Source organism: Kryptolebias marmoratus, linkage group LG22, assembly GCF_001649575.2.
Source record: "Kryptolebias marmoratus isolate JLee-2015 linkage group LG22, ASM164957v2, whole genome shotgun sequence".
Lineage (NCBI taxonomy): Eukaryota > Metazoa > Chordata > Actinopteri > Cyprinodontiformes > Rivulidae > Kryptolebias > Kryptolebias marmoratus.
Genome location: NC_051451.1, coordinates 29,045,998 through 29,065,611, shown reverse-complemented (window position 1 = coordinate 29,065,611; position 19,614 = coordinate 29,045,998). Strand labels below are relative to the sequence as shown.

Here is a 19,614-nt window from a genome sequence, read left to right as displayed (position 1 = left end):
GCTCCAAACAGGACCAGGTTTAGAGCTCCAACAGGACCTGGTTTAGAGCTCCAAACAGGACCAGGTTTAGAGCTCCAACAAGACCGGGTTTAGAGCTCCTAACAGGACCGGGTTTAGAGCTCCAAACAGAATAATTTGAGATACTGAGGGTCCATAAATGCTTCTGCTTTGACTCTTAATAACAGAACAGGATAAGAAGAAGGAAAGTTTAGTAAAAAACGAAGCCAAAGAAAGATTCTTAAGGAGATGATCAAAGTGGAGACATTGTGGAAAAAAACTTTCTGTCAAACTTTCAAAAAAAACTGTCTATATGAAAAAAAAAAAACTTTAATCCCAAAGAACTGAAAACTTTAATCTGACCAAAGCAGAGAGAATAAAAACGGGTCAGTTTGTCTTAATTTACTGAAATAACCTGATGAGACAGACAGACTCAGAGGTCAAAGGTCATTGTCGTTATGATTTAGGGGTCAGAAACAGAGAAAGGTACAAACTGCTGAGAGACTGGGAGCTGAAAACTCCATAAGCTTTGGGTTCCTGTTGCTCCGGACCATCTCCACTCCGACCAGAACACGGGTCATCGCCGACACGTCTTCACTCTCGCTCTACGGACAGAACAGGTTTTCTGTCTTAAACACCAGAGAGGACATGAGCTTTATGTGCTTATAAAATAAACTGCAGTGTTTCAGTCCACAGAGAATCAGGACTTCAGGTAAATAGTTTGGATCTATTACTTCCAATGTTTAAAACAACTACTATAAACACATTATATAACAAGAAAGTTCTATTATTAGGATTACAGTATAAATAATGCATTAATATGGAGTGACACTGAGCCATCACATATTTCACTAAATGATAGAAATCCTCTCAGTTAGCTGCTTTTTGTTATTTTAAAAAGAAATAAAACTGCCTGACAAACAGGGAAGAATTGGGTGTGAAAATAGCTTTTTCTACCTTTTAAGTGTAATTACTACATTATAAAGTGACAGTTGTTTAATTATAAAGATGTTTTTATCTCTTTCTGCCAGCTGCTGTAGGAATTAAAAATCAATGATACAGTTTGAAACACATTCTCCCAGATAAACAATGTTTTTATTTTTCACTCAAGGAAACAGAACATTAAATTACAGCAGACGCAGGAAGTAGAATTTATTTTAGTTTTGGTTTATTTATAGTTAGGTTTGGTTGTTTCTGTGTTTTTGTCCTCCACATGATAAAGCTCACAGAATTACACATCTTTATCTGAAAAGAATAAAAGATAAAACCGGTGAAGCACGAAGAAGACCTCTGACCTCACAGATTACATGCTTTCCTGAGGCTAAAATGAGATATAAATATTTGATTATTGAAATATGAGAAACGATTATTGATCATTTTATGAGAAATTATTGAAGTGTTTAAAGACACTGTTTTTCTTTTGTATAATGGTGAATAGATGAAATAATCTGATGATTGTTTGTATAATCAGTCTGTTTGGTCTGACCTGCTGCCTCTGCTTTAATGAGAGATTAATATGTTAGAAGATGAAGAAAGGTTTTCACCCCTCCTCATCCTCGTCTATCTGCTCCACATGAAAACACTCAGACACAATCCATCACATTATTTGTCTAAAGACTCTCCGTATTTAAAGACTGCTGTTGCATTGATTATATTTAACCAGGAGTTTTAATTTCCGAAGCTTTTCTGTCAGAACTCCTTTCCACACAAACATAAGTTCAACTCTTTAATCTTCAGAGAAGCTTAACTTTTGATCGACACCTTCTTTGGTCCGGTAACGACTTCCTCCAGGCTTCAGCAGCTGACAACAACGGGCCTGAACCGTTATTTTCCATAAATCTGACTAACTCAGCTGCAGTCTCACTCATGTAAAACTGACACCTCAAACAGCCAATTAAATTCTTCAAACAATCCACATTGTTAGTGAGGCTAACTTTAAATCCACAAAGAAGGAAAGCCAGCGGAAAGAAGTCATGGCTGCCAGTTCTGTTATTGTATAACAATGATAAACTTTTATTTAGTTTCTTACAATGAGAACAACATTGGTTCTTTTAGTCATTGAGAGATTCAACCCACTCATGTTTTATTCTGATTTATAAACCCATGTGTGTCAAAGGAAAACAAATATTGCTAATAAATGGTACCTCATCTTTAAACATGTCCACCTTTGGTCCAATCTGCTGCCGCAGGAGTCTCTTTATCTGCACCCAGGAGGTTAAAACTCGCTGTCTGACTGCGATGGGGACACGCTCGTCAGCGCTCTGACCTCTGGATATGTGCAGGGCGAACTCACACAGCTGGAGGAAAGTGTTCAGATAACATTACTAAACAATAAGGTTGTATGAATCTAACTATTCATTATAAACTCTAAATACAACATATCTGTCAGTCTGAGCTGGACTGATCACAAATGATCCTGCAGAAGTTTATTTAAAGGCAGGCAGGGTGGCTAACGAGGCTAACTGTAAAAAATGTTCTGCAAAACATCGTTTCTTATTTTTAAAGGCAGGCATGATTAATTCAGTTAATAATTCAAAGATAAATGCTCTTTCATCTTGGTCTGAAGCTGATATTTATGCCTGAATTTTAGAATAAAAAAGATGAAGAAACAGTGTTTATTAATAGCAAAGGAGCCAGAAATGTGGCTTTAGTAGCACAAAGAAAGTGAGTCCTAAAAGCTTCATGTGGGGACAGATGAATGTGTGCACGGCTGGATAAATCACAGGAAGTCAAATCAGCACGTACTGCAGATTCATTGTTGCTTTTCTGCCTGGAATTTAAATGGATTTTAACTTTGATTATACAGAAACTACTGCAGGTTAATGAAGTTAAAGAGGAATAATTAAGCTTTAAATAAATGAAAACATTAGAACTAAGAGGTCAAAGATAAACCTGATGGAGAATCATCCTCATCATCCTTTTTACAAAAGTTTGAATGTAAAGAACGTTAACAAACATGTAAAAGTCTCTCAGTCCGGCTTTGAACGGCAGTTTAAAGAATAAAAATCTGGAAAATCTAAACCTTCCTCACAGGGTGTTCATGTTTTCCATCAGCCTAATTCAAGCACAGAAGGCTAAAATTAGATTTTCTGACAAGGAACGTCAATCAGTCTGAGGGCCAGCTGTGTCACAAATAAATCTGTATTTTTCAATTTAAAAAGTCATTTTTAACGTGTCAGTCATGCAGACTCTGGTTGATGGAGTTCATAATGCATCAAACAATATGCTTGTAAATTCTCAAAAAAGAAGCAATATTTCTCCTAAACTGTATTTTTTTGTACCAATTTACAATTTTGCAATTTCTTCTCAAATAATCAGTGAGTTTCAGACAATTTCCTTTAAGATTAACAGCTGAGTTTCAACTAAATAATGTAGAAGGTTTCACTATAAATGTGATAGAAAAAGGAAAAATCAGAAGATTAATTAGAAAGGTCTAACAGATGAGTCTCCATGTTTAATATAAATGCATGAAAACTGCAGCTTTGATTAGGATGAAAATTTAATTAAAAATGATGCATAAATACTTTTACACTGTTGGTGACAAAAATATGTCCATTCTGTCTCACTGAAATGAAGCAACCATACTCTTTAAGATTACTCTAAAAAACCAAGTCTCCACAGGCAAACTGCTAAAAATCATTACTCTTTTTACACTTGTTAAATATATTATTTATACATTAAAGCAGAGTCCTATAGACGTTTCAGTGACCCACCTCTAAAGCCTTGTGGATGTCTTGTAAGGTGGCGGGGTCTAACAGTACCCCATGGCTGCTGGCAGACTTCTCACCCCCTTTCTCCGGCCTGGTTTTACCCTTCGGTTCTGCCGGATCGGACTCAGACAGAGGCTGGATCAGCCCTCGAGCCGCAGCATCACACAGCAGAACACACACAGCAGGGCTGCTGGGAAACACAACACAACGTTACCAACTGAGGGGAAGGAAAAGGAAGAAGGTCAGCCATCTTTGGATTGACTCTCACTGAAATAATAATAATAATAATAATAAAAAAACATATCACTGACTAAACTCACATTATAGGGCCAAATATTCCCTTCATTATGGTGTATAATAAAAGGACAGTGTGGTTTGTTTCATCAACAGTACCGCCCCAGGGATAACAAGTAAACACTAGGTGCCAGCGTGGTCCTGAAGGAGATGTTCTGCTCTCCTGTCGTCTTTGTGCTGCTCAGGATTGGGAACTGAATCAAAGCCTAGATCTGATGCAATCTGCTGGTTTCCGCAGACAGACAACTTTACTAATGAGCATTATTATAATCTGCTGTTGTTTTGTATTATACTTAGGCTGCGCTTCAGAGATGCTGTGTGGAGATGGGACTAAGGTCCAGAAGGACAACCAGAACTGCTGACCTCCCTCCACCAGTCTGGAGTAGCTCCATGGAAGGAGGACTCTGAGAGGAACAAGATCCTGGACCGTTTGGAGTCAGTTCTAAATGGTCTGTGTGGAGGATACCAGGTCCTACACCATCCCCACAGGGAAGCATGGTGGTGGCAGCATCATGGTGTGGGACTGACAGGACAGAGATCTCAACATAGGAGGGGCTTAGAGACAACTCTGAATGTCCTACAGTGGACCAACCAGAACCCTGACCTGAACCCCATCAAAGATCTCTGGAGAGGCCTGAAAATGGCTCCACTGATGGTCTCCATCTAACCGGACTGAGACTGGAAGGATTTACAGAAAAGAATCCTCAGAAGCAAAGCTCTTTACATCAAACTCCCAAAACTCATGAGTCTGGAGCTGTTTTCAAAGGTGCTTTAGGTCAGAAGGAAGTAAAGGGTCGATAACCAATCAGTTTAATTCGCCACATGTGGACCTCAGTCAAGGTGTAGAAACATCTCAGATCCAGAGAAATACTCTCTGAACCTGTTATTTGTCAAACAGATGAACCATTTTGTTTATTAAATACAATGATTCCTGTCCCAGAAGCTGAGCTGGAGCAGTTAAGAAACTGCGTAGTACCTAATGGTTTTGGTTTTTTGAAGCATTTCCACGAGCCTCTGGAAGGTGGGAACTAAGAGCTGGTATTCTCCAGCTGCCAGCAGGTGGCTGTTGTAGTTCCACAAGTAAATGGCTGCGTTCGTTACCACCCACTGCTCCCCAATCTCTGCTCCCAGCTCTCCTGCACGCAAGAAGCTGGAGGTGGCATAAGCAGACAGAGCCTGGATCCAATCTCTACGGAAAAGAGATGAAAATGAGTTTATTTGTGAAGCAGAGACATGTTATAGTGATTAGTAACTATTTACTCAAGGGTTGCACCGAAGAACTAAATAAAGATACTTGGATCTTCACTGTTCTCTGTTTTATTGCTTGAACAAACATGTATGTGGCTGAAAATGATTCCACTGAGGAATATTGTGAAGGATGTGTAAATAATGTATTTCAAGCTAGTAAACAAGAACTGGGTGAGGAAAGGTGGGTTTTCAGAACATTCTGGCCCTGATTCACCATAGGATTGTGTGGGTTTTGCAGGTGCTAACCAAAAGCAAAACAGAATTTGATGCTCTGTCCTAACTCGCAAAGCCTTTGCAAACTGTGCAGCCAAATGAAAGCATCTCTCTGCACTGATGCCTGTTTGCCTGTATTTAAAGGTTTAATGCATGGATTTAAAGGGAAAACTGCTCGTATTTATGTAAATTACTGCCTGGGCAAAACCCATCAGATTCTCAAAGACAGGGCTGTTAGTGTGAAATATCTCCTGACAGGAATAACTGTGTCACAGAGATGGAACCGAGGAAGAGGAGCAATCTGCTGCACTGCTGCCTTCACGAAACGAGGGCAGGCACGTCAGGAAAGGTGTGATTCAACAACCATTTTCTAGAAAAGGAAAGGGCAGCAGCTGCACAAAATTATTTACAGAAACCGATATCGAAACACTAAGACTGTTAATCTGGAATAAGGCAAAATAAAAGCAATAATACAACAAGATATAGACATATAAACCATGTTAAATAAAATGATAATCTGTGGTAAGGTCTGAAACAAATATAAAACACAAATTATTTCCTCTCTGTTTATGTTCTGAACAAAGAATTTTATCCTGACAGTTTTGTACAACGAGAGACAATAAATAACATCAGCTGTAAGCGATTTCTGATGTGTGCATGTGTGATGGGCTTATTGGTTTTTGCACCTGTAAATAACCCAGTTTGGCTCCTCTTCAGAGAAACCCACGCCTTCCTGTGGTCGGACAGCCGGGCTGTTCAGCCGAACCCCCTCCGATAAAAGCTTCTGGATCGTGGCCTGAGAAAAACAAAACGGATTCATGTTTCCAAACTCAAAATAGAATACCAGAGGTTACATTTCTCCATGAGAACTTCATCCTAAAAAGTAAAAAAGTCGTCTTGCTGTGGGCATGACGGCTTCTCCAGAGGGATTAACGCTTGCTGCAGAGATCAAAGAAAAAACAAAAGCAAGAACTGGTGAGTTTTTTACTCCAGTGGCAGCTAACCAAGGTAAGACCGGAGGAGCTGGTATTCATCATCAGATTAAATTAATCAACGATAACCCAATTCACAAAAAATAAATCCATGTTTCACAGAACAAAGTGAGAGAGACATGAAAGGAACCGGAGGACGGGCTGCTGTGTGTGTCAGTGTTGCCAAGGTCACATCGTTGCTGTGAGTAGTTGTCTTTATTTTCTTCAAAGTGCTGTCAAGTGAACATCTCTATAGACCTAATCAAGACTCCAGGCTGCAGGCTTGATGGGACGTCCGATTACGCAATAAAACAAGTCCCACCATTACTGCCAAGCCTCAGGCTCGTTAAAAACCTCATTATGCACGCCTTCTACATCACGGACCGCTTGTTGACGAGCTGGAGCAAAAAAAAAATCAACTATAGTATTCCTTTGATCAAAGAAAATCACAAACAGCGTTAGCAAACACCATTTTTAACAGAAAAAACATTTGAAATGAAACCATGGTGGAGGTAAATGTTTATAAAGAGTCACATTTATAACCAGACGTCAGCTGTCTGCATGCAAATCAGAAAAAATGTAAAAGCTGTGGTTCTCAGTCTGTGGAGCACCTCCCCAGGGGGCGAAAGACCACTTCTTTAAGTCTGCAGGCGGTTAAAGTTCAGACCTTCCAACTGGGAGCAGTTTATAAGTTCTATTAGACGGCCCCTGCAGAAAAGGCTGCATTAGGTTAACAGACTGAAAACACACAAACTAAGTAATTATTCAGTGAGGAATGACTTCACTGACTGCAGAAACTTCAGGCAACAGTTACACTGACGGGAGAAAACGGGTAAAATACGTTCAGTTTGGTCTGATTGAAACAAAGTTAGATCACACAGCATATCTTGTTGTAGAAACTTGAACTGTTGTCCAGTAATGAGTGTGAAGATCTGACTGTACCTCAGCACCGATGAAGCAAACTTCTGCTAAGAGGCGTAACAAGTGGACCTGAGGTCGAGGACATTCTGGATCTGTGTGTCCCTCCGAGCATTTACACTCTGCAGAAAACCAGAGAGACAAGCAGGACAGTTTGTTCTGACGTGTGTCAAAACTAAGAGTACTGTTTGTTTCCACTGCATTCACTAATAAACTGTTTTATTACAAGCAGCTGCTTGGTTTATTACAACATGACTGATCTATTATTGATAAAACATAATCAGATCATTTTATAGTGTGAGTAGTTGATGCTTCTATTTAGCTTCATTATATTCTAATAAGTATTCTAATATCATTATCTTTTATTCTCAGTGGTTTCATCAGCTTACTGTCAGTCTTTGAAATCTTCCATCTTCCGTCATCATAAAGCAAACAGAACCGACAGGCAGCTCTGCACACGTCCCACACTTCCTGCTTTCGGGCTGTTTTTGCTAATGTAGCCCACAACTTCATCCTGAAATTAAAAAATACATATTTTATAGGATTTATTTTGTCAGGTAAGGAACAGATAAACGCTCTTTATTCCCTTCCATCTGTATAAAAATTACCATGGCTGATGTAAACACAGAAATGGGATTCTCAGCTACCAGATTTTTACAGCTTTTTAAAATGTTATATTGTCAGTATATGTCTATATAAATATCTTTATAAATTCAAAATGTTTTTGGTTGAATCATTTCAATCATAAATTATAATTTCATTCAGATTTCATAAAGTACCATGCAGGAAATGTTGTAAACAAATAAAGTTTGATTTGATAAGAAGCAGGAAGGAGAACACAGAAACTTTAACTGCAAACAGGACCAATGACTCAAACATTCATTAGCAGCTAATTTTCAGTAAAAGCGTGGAATAATAAATTCAACAAGCCATAAAAGTCTGATTACACAGGCAATCTTCCAAGTGGGTTTAGGGGAAGTGGAACAACCAATATAATTACTTTACGACGGTAAAACAAAAAAGATTTCTACTTATCCACACAGTTAGAAAAGTAAAATCCCACCTTTCTGTACTGTCTTTGTCCTTGCTTTGCCTGTCCAGGTGACCTCCTACCTGCTGCAGGCGCGCGGTGTGATGCTGGACCTTGGCGGCGAGCAGAGCCGCTGGCTCGGGTCCAGGACCTCCGACGGGAACTGGACAATGGGTCAAGTAAAATATGCACAAGTCAAGCCATGTTCAAGCGAGGAAAATGGATTGTCTATAAATTATTCATTAATGCAAGTTTCTGGCACTTACATAAAGCAAAAAGATCCAGTTAATCTTACGCAGACATTTTTAAATTTAAATGATTTACTGCAACAAGATGGCCACCACAGCTAACACAAAAAGGACTCTAAGTCAGTGAGTTTTACAGATTTTGAGCTGAAATTTGGTGTGATAGTAGCTGAGAGTCATACCCGACAGGTACTCTGAGAACTAAAAGATGATGTGAGATCTTGGTTTAAAACTTGGGAAGTTAATGCAGCAGGAAATATCCTTCAAGGATTGTTTCTTTTAATTCAAGCTGCAATCATGATTTCTTCTCCTCTCAGGGGTCACATCATGAGCTGTCTTTGAACACAATGATTAAAAGTTTTCATTTTGGAGGTTCATCCATGGAAACAAAAAGTGCCTCCAGGGACCAAAGCATTTAACTGATGCCTGAGGAAAAAGCCCTTTGACTGGCTGTCAAAGTCAAGTGCTGCCCCGGGTCATCAGGACTGGTTCATGTTCATGTGATGCTGAAGGCCAGGGAGCCAGGAAGGATCAGGGATCACAGACGCTTCCAGAACTCGGACCCTTCTGATCCTGATCCAGTCCATAAAGTGTCTGAGGCTTCAGCGAGAACACCACAGACAGAGACTGTTAAAGCATTTAAAGCTGTTACTAAAAGGCTTTTTGTCCAAATAAAATGTATTAAACATCTCAGTCTGCATGTAATCAGCATGAGCTTTATTTTCTCTGCATCACATTATGTAACTGGTGCAACGTGTTGCCTTGCAGTCACATTCTCCGTTTAAATGAGAGCTCGGTTAGCACAGATCAGTGTCTGTCACGAGGGATGCTGCATCGCTACATGCCACGCTTCAAAACCAGGGAGAGACGTTTGATCATATATGAACTCAAAAATGGCACACGGGTCATTAACGAAGCTTCAAAGGAAATGTAAAACACACAAAGTGTCAAATTAAAGGCCCAGGATTCTGCGTATCACCCACTGCCTTTCCTGCCAGAGTTTTAGGCTAAAATCTTTTTATGATGATAAATCACTTTTGAGTTGTTGAGGTTTTGATCAAACCTTGAAAATGTCACGAGAGATCTGGAATCAAACGTTGTGTTGGGGATGACTCTCAGCTACCACCACACCAGAGTTTAACTCAGTATCTTTATAACTGAGTAGGTTTTAGATGTTTTTGTGTTTGCTAAGGTCAGTCAGCTTTGGCCATCACACAAATATTCGCTGAGATACGTCCAGTGGTTCATGAGCTATTTTGCTAACAAACAGATGAACACACACACAGACACAGTGGCAGGCTATCAAAATGTCTATCTTCACGTGATTTCTGAGGGGGAAGACATTCATGTACAATGCAGGATGTTAATGGAGTGAAAGAAAGGAAGAGAAGCCTACTTTCAGAGGTGTTGTCAGCATCCAGCACCGTCTGAAAATCCTCCGGGGCCAGAAGGAGACCAACAGACACCAGAACAGGACGCATGTCTGCCTCACTCCGGGGCGGCATGTCTCTGGCCTGAGAAAGACAACAGGGTCGGATGTCAGAATTAATTAGGAGTCAGCTGCTTTTCTACAGTCCTCTGGGCATCAGTGCTCCAACGCAGCACAACTCAATTTGAATCTAACTTCTTACACTTGAACAATCTGGTTATTTCATATATGACCATCTGAAACTGATGAGCAGAAGACCTGCTGCAGAAGCAGAGCAGCTCTGTCCTCGGGCCGGGGAGGGGTTCGGTACTGAGCCCTGAGCTCCAGGAGGCGAAGAGCTGACGACAGGCGTTCACCTTGTGTCCCGTTATCAAGGGACACGGCTTTCTGAAGGTGAGTCGAAGACACCTGGAGGTTCCCTTCCTCTTCTTCAATTCCTGCCAGCTCTGAGTGGACGTGACAGCGCATCTCCAGCAACACACTGGAAGAGCAACAAGGTCAGTGTGAGCTTCTGTTTGATTCATGCTGACGTGAAACTTCCTCCTTTAAAGACCAACAGGAATCAGGACTTCCTCATGTAAGAATCTAAGCTGATCAAATGCCAAGATTTTCATATATAAACTGAATAAAAAGGCTAAAGTTTGTGAAACGTTTAAACAGCTCTACATTTGTGTGACATCATCAGTCTAAGTTGAACCTCCATCTTAACCTGTGAAAACCTCAGTTCAGTCATTAAAGGCCAACTTTCTGTTTAAACTCTGAATGATGTTTCTGCTGTGAAGTCTGAGCTGGAGACCTAAAACCCCATCCAATAATCAGCGCACACTATTTCTGATCAAGATGCAGATTTTTATGGATTTTTTTGGTTTGGGGTTTTTCAGCGACTGAGGGAGGAGTAACAAATCAAAAACTGAATAGCCTTAATAATAACACAGGAAGAAGGCTGATGCTCTCAAAAGTAAAGGCATGCAAACAAAGTGAGTGGAAACCTTTGCGTGTCTTCCAGGACTTGTGCTATCCTGAGCAGAGGAGTCTTGATCCGGTTCCGGAGGTTCTGCTGTAGGAGGGGCAGGCAGAACCTCCACTGCGTGGCACAGAGCGCCTGGAGAACCTGAGGGCTCCCCTCCCTTGCTGCAGCCTGCAGCCACTGATCCAGCTTGTTGATCTCCTTCAGACGGGCCTGTGGGAGAACACCAGCCTTTCCTTCACTGCTCCATTAGAGTCAGGTGAATAACACGAACAAACAAATGTTTAATCTAACACGTCTAACAGTATGGCTAGAGATAATTTATGGGATTATTTGACTTCTCTTGAATTTGTTTAATTCTAAAGAAGGAAAACTAATAACATATGTGACATGGACACTGGAAAAGAAAAGCTTCTCAGGATTCTATAATAATAATAATAATAATAATAATAATAATAATAATAGGTCATTAAGGTCATTTGCATTATAATAACTGGTAAAAAGCCACAGCAGATAATTGCAGATAATGATTTCGAACCTCCACGCTGGCTTTGGAGTAGTCATCCATCTTTGCCTCCTTCTGCAGGAGGTTCATTTCACAGCTGACACAGTCCATTATTATACGATGCTCAATATTCTACAATAACATCAGAGTGCAGCAGTGAGAGTTTGTTTTCAGAGGCGTAAAAAGCACAGGGTAACACATTTATAACTCAATACTAATATTTTATTTCTGCTGTCACAGAAACCTGCACATTTAAAGGACTAAGAACAAAAACACAGACACGAGCTTAAAGCTCAGACTGAAGCAAGTATCCTGATTTCAAAGAGCCCAAAGTTGTCAAGATTTAAAGTTTTCCATTTATTTGGATAAAAAAAAACTGTAGATAAAGTTAAAAAACACAAAAAACAAAAGTCATAGCTGCAGTGTCCTGAATGAGCCAAATGTTGATAAATTAAAGGCTATAAAAAGGTTAAATTAAGCATGCTGAAATAATTACAGTTCAAAAACAGACATAAGAAACAGCGTGAATGCTGACTCAGCGTTCAGTTAGCGCTTGCAGAGCATTTCGGACACTCACGGCCTCTCCACAGGACTTCAGCTCCTTCAAACAGGCGCCTGCTACTTCCAGATGCTTTCCTTGCAAGGACAGCAGAGCCAGCTCCAGCAGGAAGGCAGCTCTGCAAATCCCAGATAAAACATAATTTATACAATTTGCAGCACTTGAGGACAGTAATCTCAGCCGTGCTCAGCTCCTGGGAAGTGGGTTTATGGCAGTGGAAGGTTTAGGAAGAGAAGTAAAGGAAGGAGATTTGATCGGGACATTTTGGGTCACGAACCTGTCAGCGAGGGGGACGGCTGCTGGCTGCTGGACAGAGTTCACATCCAGCAGGTCGAAAATCTCCTCAAGCTTCCCAGAATCCTCTCTTGTCAGCATGTTGTTGTTCATTTCTAACCACCTGTGAAGTAAAGGTGCATTCACAGGTGATCCAGTTATGCTTGGGTGGAGGGGTGAACTCAGGGTTTTTACTGCGTGCCACACCATCACTTTACCATAGATTATCTGTAGGAGGTATAAATGAGTCTGGCCTTGTTGCACATTAATATCACATGCTCAGAAAGCCCTAAATGAGAATCGTAGTCAAACAGCAAGATCATCTTTGGATTAATCTTCAAAGAGTGACAGAAACAGTTCTCCACCCTCACCCAGCTGAAACACATGGACTGGAGCTGGCACTATAACAAACAACTAATAAAAAATAATATCACAGCTGTTGAGGCTGTTTGTATCGTCACTACGCCCTTGTTTAATAAGGTTATTAGCAGGTTTGTACAATTAAACTGCTCATATTTGGGGTCACAAGCCTCTGCCACTGTTACTTTGTGGGTCAGAAGCTGAAAAGTTATGCGTCTAAAACCATGCACAAGTTTGTAACTTCATTCACCCTCATACCAAACAGTGTATAAACCCAAGGCGAAATAAGAAAAAACAACAACTACAGTATATGATGCTGAGATGGCAGCTTCAGACTGAGTCATGCTGTCGACTTTTATCGCTGGAACCACGAGCCGTAAGGAGCTCTGATATGCTGACCACATGCAGCTGGGTTTGCCCTTCAGAAGAAGAAGACATGTTCCTGCACTACTGCAGTCAGGGGAAAGAAAGTTTATCCTCTTTCTTATCTGATCTGGTCAACAGATTCCACCGTGTTATTTATTAAAGCTGGGAGTGAAGACAGCCTCGCTGCTTCCTCAGGATTGACCGATCAGCATCAGTGGGCCCACCTGGAGCAAACAGGTGAGTGTTTGGTGTTGGACAGGGGGACCTGAGCTCAGTTTACATATGGCTGCTGGGTAAAAACAGTCTGTCAGTCTTGTGCTGCAGCATCTCAGGACCATGGAGGGTGATCCAGGATGAATCTGCGTGTTTTTGTTCACTTGAGGTTAGATTTGGATCATTGTAGAACCCGGTGTAGACAAGATCAGGTATATTTTGTCCTCAAACGGACAGAGGGACATTGTCTCAAACTGTGCTGCAGCTTTGTTGCTAACCACTGAAAACATGCAATAATAATAAAAAATAAAAAAGCAAGTCAACACAAGCTTGGTTTTTAAACTGCTGAAACAGAACATTATTAGAGGAGATGAAGAGCTTCTTTTGTGGACAGCATGATGTCTGCACAAAAACAAAACTGGCTGGAAACTGTTTTTCCTGTCAGACCAGGGGAAAAAAGACAAAGTAAAAATAATACAGAATATTTTCTTACTTTTTCAGCTCTTGGATTTTGTAAATGACTGTTAAGGTTGTGCTCTGCTTGCTAGTTTCAAGGAGGACCTCCTCTCCTGAGAGCTTGAATTTTACCTAAAGACGAGAGAATTAGAAACTAAATCACAGCATCTCTCACTAATAGGTACATTATAGCTTAGAATAAACTGATAGTTATTTTCCTGTGAATAAAACAGCATTTTGAGAAGCAGATGGATGTTATTAGAGCTAGCTGTGTAATCAACCTGCTGCTTACCTGTAACTTATAGAGTTTGGGATAAAGATGAGGAGTTTGTGCCTTAATGAAGTTTTCTGTAATTATGGCAAAATTGGCAGCGTCCTCCAGCTGTCCTGAGTCCACGAGACATCTAACCAAGTGTCTGCACAGAAACAACAAACCAGTCATGATGGCAGGTTTCCTACAACCTTACCTCAGAGCGCTGCGAAGAAGTATTCACCCCCCTACAGAAATCCTCCGGTTTTGCTTTTTTAGTTGTTTCAGCTCATCAAATAAATGTTATCAGACAAAGATAAGCTGAGGAAATACAAAGGAAGGAAATACTGCAAAGGTTTTCACCCCCTTTTCTATTAAGCTCAACCTAAGGATTATTTTGTTTAGGATTTTACTTATAATAAAACTGAAATGAAATACATTTAAATACTAAGTTGTGAGACAACAAGGAAGGTGAATACTGTGAGAACCTGGGTCTGAGACGTGACAGAAACAAACAGCTTCCATTAGAACAGACTGTTTGAATCCTAATCAGAAAAATGCAACCAGGTCTAATAACTGAGGAGAGCAGAAGGAAGCTGCTCCAGCAGCTCGGTGTGGCGTCTCAGTAACTGTAGCTATGAACAGATTCTAGGTCTGAGAGACACTTGCATCATGAGTTCAGCCCTCCAGCTGTGGTCTGGGTCTGACACCTCCTCCAGACTTTGCACCACCTGCTTTAAGGAGGAGACCAAGTAGCGGCACCGCCCCGGCTGCAGGAAAGGACGCACCGCCTGGAAGTACAGCACCGAGGCGTTGAACACCATGAAGTGATATCTGTAAAACACAGACCCAACACAGAAGACTGAATTATTTATCTGGTGCACTTGTCAGCCATTCCGTGTCTCGATACAAGTCAATTCAGAGCAGGAGTCAGCTGTTTATACAGAAGGCCCATGAATTGCAAATGTGAGCGCATTAATGATTGTCCAGTGAGCCGCAGGGGAGCAGACCCAACAAGCTTCCCTGTGTGAAATAAGACACATTTTGAAATTCAAGGCGTTGTTTGAGGAAAAACTGTGTGAACAGACTGTTTAGAGTGCTGCTAATTTATCCACTGGAGAGGGTGTTAAGTGTTAGTGTGAGCTGGATGTGTTAGATAGGAGCTCCCTTTGGTGTTAATTCAGAATGCTCACTCAGCCCGTTTATTGACAGCTTATGAGTTAATTAGCACCGAGCTTCAACAGTGATGGCGTGGAAAAGGCTAACGTTATCACTGCAGACATGCTTCCTGTGGTAACTAACAAGGGAACTTTTCATATAGAAGTTTAATTGTTTCATCTACAATAAAGGAACATTTCAGACATGAGGAAAGGTTTTAAACAATTAACAGGCTGCTTTCAGGAGTGTCAATGGGCTGTGACTGTTGGAGATTAAAATGTGAGGAAAAAAGTCAAATTTTCTGTTACAGTCTCACTCTGCCGTGCAGTCACATTTTAAGCAGCCATGTTTTTGAAAATCATGGCCTTCTTTTGTGTGCATGGCTTGGAAAACTGCATTCTTGGCTGTGCACATTATTTCATTTCCTACATTGTACTCGCTTTGACAGCAGTCCAAAGGTTTAAATATTAGTACTTACAGGAAGTGCAATGAAATTTTGAAGATTGAAGTTCTTCTAAGATGAAGGTGGGCGTGCTCGAACTACATTTATGAACTCAGTGCCTAGTCTGAACCATAGACATGCATGAAAGTAATAAACCTCTTGTCCTTACCTTCTCTTGTTGTTGGAAATAGAAGCCAGCAGACATGTTGTATTTCTGGACCCTGAGTCTGCACACACTTTAAGCTCTTAAACTCTTTTTCACTAAACTGAGGTTGTTCAAAGAGCTATCTACAACAGGTAAGATACTAACTAACTCACTTCAAATACCCCTTTAATGACTGCTTTAGTCCTGCTTTCAGATTCCTCCAGTTAGATGTTTAAGATGAGATAAATTTATTCTCATTAGGATCTATTTTCAAATCTGGGGTCGGAGGTGTTCATGAAAACTTGTGTTAGATTTCAGAGATTATGTTCTCAAATCAAACCTGTTTGTTTTCTGTGCGGAAACAAAAAAAGCACCTTTACTTAAACTGTTTCTTTTCATGTCATTCTTTACAGGAACAAATTAATCCACTTTCCTGACACCTCGGCTACAAAGCTGAAGACGTTTGGGAGGTTGCTTACCTTGGTTCATTCTTTGAGATTTCAATAGCTTTCAGAAAATACATGACAGCCTCGTTCAAGTCATCCTAAAATAGAAAATAATTTAAAAATCAGGAAATAAGATATGTCACAACATACAAATCTAAAAACTGAGCAGACAATTAGATTATTTAAAGGAGGAATGATGAGACTTTTAGGTGGGAAAAAGTGCCTAATGAGTGACTCAGAAGCATAAAAGAGTCAGAGCTTTTCTTTTTATAACATCTGAGCTGATGATCATCTGATGTGAAACAACTGAAGACAAATATAAGACGGTGTAATTAATGGCCTCACCACAGTGCCGGCGGCTGGAGGAGCCTTCAGCTGGCCCTGACAGACAAACGCTCGACACAGAAACTGATTCACGGCTGGATTCCCCTCGAAGAACGCCTTCAGACACGCCGCGCTGATCTCTGCTCGTCCGTGCTGCAAACATGTGCAAAAACTATTACAGCTCTGTTTTTACACAAGTTTAATAACTGTTAAAACAGTCAAAATGATGAGGTTCCTTTAAACAGTCATCTGTCCAGTGGTGAAAGGTAAATTAATCCAAAAAGCAGTTTTTACTGATGCTGCAGATAAATAAAAAGCTCAGCTGCAGAAAACTTACAATAGAAAGGAAACAAAACCAAGATTATTAGATCAATGTTTAGATAAATTAATATATATAAATAATCTCTAATAATTTCCAGCAGATGATCTTTGGTTTATTAGTCTTCTTTAATCACAAAGTTAGTAATGAATGCAGGAATTCACACAGAATCCAGGTTTCCAACACCTTTAACAGACTTTTCCAGACTCAAATTTCTACAGTTTTAAATCAATTTTTAGCCATTTTCGCAGCCAGTTACAACCATTTTATATGTTACAGGGCAGGTAAGAAAAGTCTCACCTGTTGAGCTGTTTCCGCACAAACAAGGAGCAACTCGGGGGGAAAGGTTGGAGTTTTTCCGCCTCCAGCTGCTCCTATAATGAAGCTGTAGGCCGCCTGCAGAGCTGCACCGTCTGACAGAAACAACAGTTAGCAGCAAAACCTCCCACAGCTTCACATCAACACAACGTTCAGGACTAACCTTGGTTCTCCTTTGCCTTGGATAAATACTGACGGATGTCCAGCTCCATGTTTTACCGGTAGTTACTGAGCTTCTTGTTTGTTTTGGACGCAGTTTATGTCCAACAGCTTCTCCATTAAAACTTTACAGACGCTTCCGGTTTCTTTGGAAAAATGCGAAGCTGCTAAACTTTTATAAAACAACACGGCTTCTCATTAGTTTGGTAATAATTCAAATACTTAAAATATAAACTAATCTTCCCTCCGCTGCGGTTCGGAGAGGCGTTACTAAGCAACAAGGAACAAGTGGAACTACGGGTACCCGATTGAGACAAAAAATATTAAAAGGCCGCTTCAGTGCCGTAATATTACGGATTAGTTTGGTACAAACATTGGAAAATTTTTTTACAAGCCCCTCGTTAGTTTGTACAAATTCAAATACAGCACTTTAGCTTTTTAAATATTCAAACAGAAAGCTAATTTTCTAACTGTTAGTTTAGGGAAATGTTACTAAGCAACCGAGGAACGAGTAGAACTACGGGAACCCGACTGAGACAAAAATTATTAGAAGGGCGCTTCAGTGCCGTAATATCACGGATTAGTTTGGTACAAACATTGAAAAAGAAAATACAAGTCCATCGTTAGTTTGTACTAATTCAAATACAGCTCTTTAGCTTCTTAAATATTCAAGCAGAAAGCTAATTTTCTAACCGTTAGCTTAGGGAAACGTTACGAAACAAAAGCTACGGGTACCCGACTGAGACAAAAGGGTTTAGAACACCAATTTGCTCCATCGGACAGGAAGTGATTTCTCCCAAATTTATCAGGTACAGTTATTATGAAAAGTTTAGTTTAAACTTTCGTTTTGCTGTTTGGTTATTTTAAAAGTTGCAGCTTATTTCTGTTTCTGGGCGTCTCCTCTAAACCAGTTTTAAAAACAAACATGGATTTTTGTTCAAAACCCGTAAACATGCAGGTGACAGGGAGAGATTGCAGCTGAAAGTATAAAATTTTTATTTAGCTTTTAAATGATGTTTTCACCAAAAATAAAAGAAAAATTTCAAAAAATTGTAAACAGCTTAGAGTATCAACTTTATTTCCTCACTGAACAATCAGATTTCTAATTTTGTGCATAAAAAGTCTGATTACCTTGAACAGTTTCAACAGAAACAATAAATACACACGAACGTGCAACAAACACAAAAATGCCTCCATATAACTTTTATTATAAGGGGCACTCACTACACATGGATCTAAAGCAGAAACAAAGAAAACCAAACAAACTGAGTGAAAAAGCACCTCTTCATGTTTGTGTCTCTGCTTCGTAACTTCAGCATGCATCATGGGAAATCAGGCAGCTCAAACATAATTCACTTGGTCAAACTGCAGTCTGACAGGGTGCTGGTTTCCTCTGACCCCCCTGTAAGGGATCTGTGGTTACTGTTTTAGGCCTAAATGACAGAATCATGTGTTCCCTGACAGATGCAGCACTGAAAACTGCTCAGTGGCTCTAAAACTCTTCACTGTGGGTTCTGCCTTAAACGGCACACAAAAGACATATTAACTATTTTTTAGAATAAAGGTTGTGAAAGAAACAGAAGAAATACATAGTAATAATAGTAATAAAGACTTGGAGATGTCTCTGACATTTCCTTTAAAATCTCTTCTTCAGGTAATTAATTCCCAGATCTTATTGGTACAGCGACGTACATTTCCTAAAATAATTGAATAAACCAAATGAGTCCAAACACTTTCTGCCTTCATTCAGGATAAATAGATCTTTGTTTTATACAGAATTCCTGACATGAATAAGAATGATTGGATTCACAACTGCTCTAATTAAACAATCTGGCCCACACAGATGGGTGTGTACGATGATAAATGTTTCTGTCATGAACTGTTCTACTTCAGTACACCTGTGATGCTGCAGGAGGAGCTTCCTGAACTTATCATTTCACAACATGCAACCAATATCTGTCAGCATCAATAATTCTGTATTTAACTCCACAGATTAAAAAGAAAACAAGCCTTTAACAGTCAATATCAACGCTGACAGTGGAATTCTCACCATGAAAAGCTTTTTATGTGTTTATTTTTCTTATAAAATCCTGTTTGGCAGCTTTTGTGATTGGCCATGAATTGCACCCAGAGATTGCCTGATTCCTCTTCTCCTCTGCTGTTACTGGACCGGCTCCAGTACCGGCACCAGGACCGGTCCGGCTCACAAAGAGGCAAAAACTGAATCACAAGCCTGGGCTCGTTTCAGGATCTTATTTAAGAAACTGGAGTTTGAGATGATGAAGAAGCTTTCAGATGT

The 19,614-nt window shown here is 40.1% G+C and overlaps 1 protein-coding gene across 1 annotated transcript in view; it reads right to left on the bottom strand.

Moving 5' to 3' along the window:
- Positions 1-17,368, bottom strand: part of LOC108246560 (cilia- and flagella-associated protein 46) — a 53,790-nt gene extending 36,422 nt beyond the window's left edge. Inside the window, exons 1-21 of the mRNA XM_037973652.1 lie at positions 17,320-17,368; positions 17,139-17,251; positions 16,541-16,672; positions 16,229-16,293; positions 14,674-14,838; positions 14,047-14,170; positions 13,792-13,886; positions 12,364-12,483; positions 12,105-12,204; positions 11,561-11,659; positions 11,045-11,235; positions 10,314-10,536; positions 10,023-10,140; positions 8,415-8,544; positions 7,741-7,865; positions 7,376-7,473; positions 6,149-6,258; positions 4,978-5,190; positions 3,711-3,894; positions 2,142-2,294; positions 492-602 (exon numbers count right to left, since the gene is read on the bottom strand). Of these exons, the coding sequence (XP_037829580.1) occupies positions 492-602; positions 2,142-2,294; positions 3,711-3,894; positions 4,978-5,190; positions 6,149-6,258; positions 7,376-7,473; positions 7,741-7,865; positions 8,415-8,544; positions 10,023-10,140; positions 10,314-10,536; positions 11,045-11,235; positions 11,561-11,659; positions 12,105-12,204; positions 12,364-12,483; positions 13,792-13,886; positions 14,047-14,170; positions 14,674-14,838; positions 16,229-16,293; positions 16,541-16,672; positions 17,139-17,251; positions 17,320-17,368 (2,718 nt within the window). The remainder of the gene's footprint in view (positions 1-491; positions 603-2,141; positions 2,295-3,710; positions 3,895-4,977; positions 5,191-6,148; positions 6,259-7,375; positions 7,474-7,740; positions 7,866-8,414; positions 8,545-10,022; positions 10,141-10,313; positions 10,537-11,044; positions 11,236-11,560; positions 11,660-12,104; positions 12,205-12,363; positions 12,484-13,791; positions 13,887-14,046; positions 14,171-14,673; positions 14,839-16,228; positions 16,294-16,540; positions 16,673-17,138; positions 17,252-17,319) is intronic.
- Positions 17,369-19,614: the final 2,246 nt, after the last annotated feature.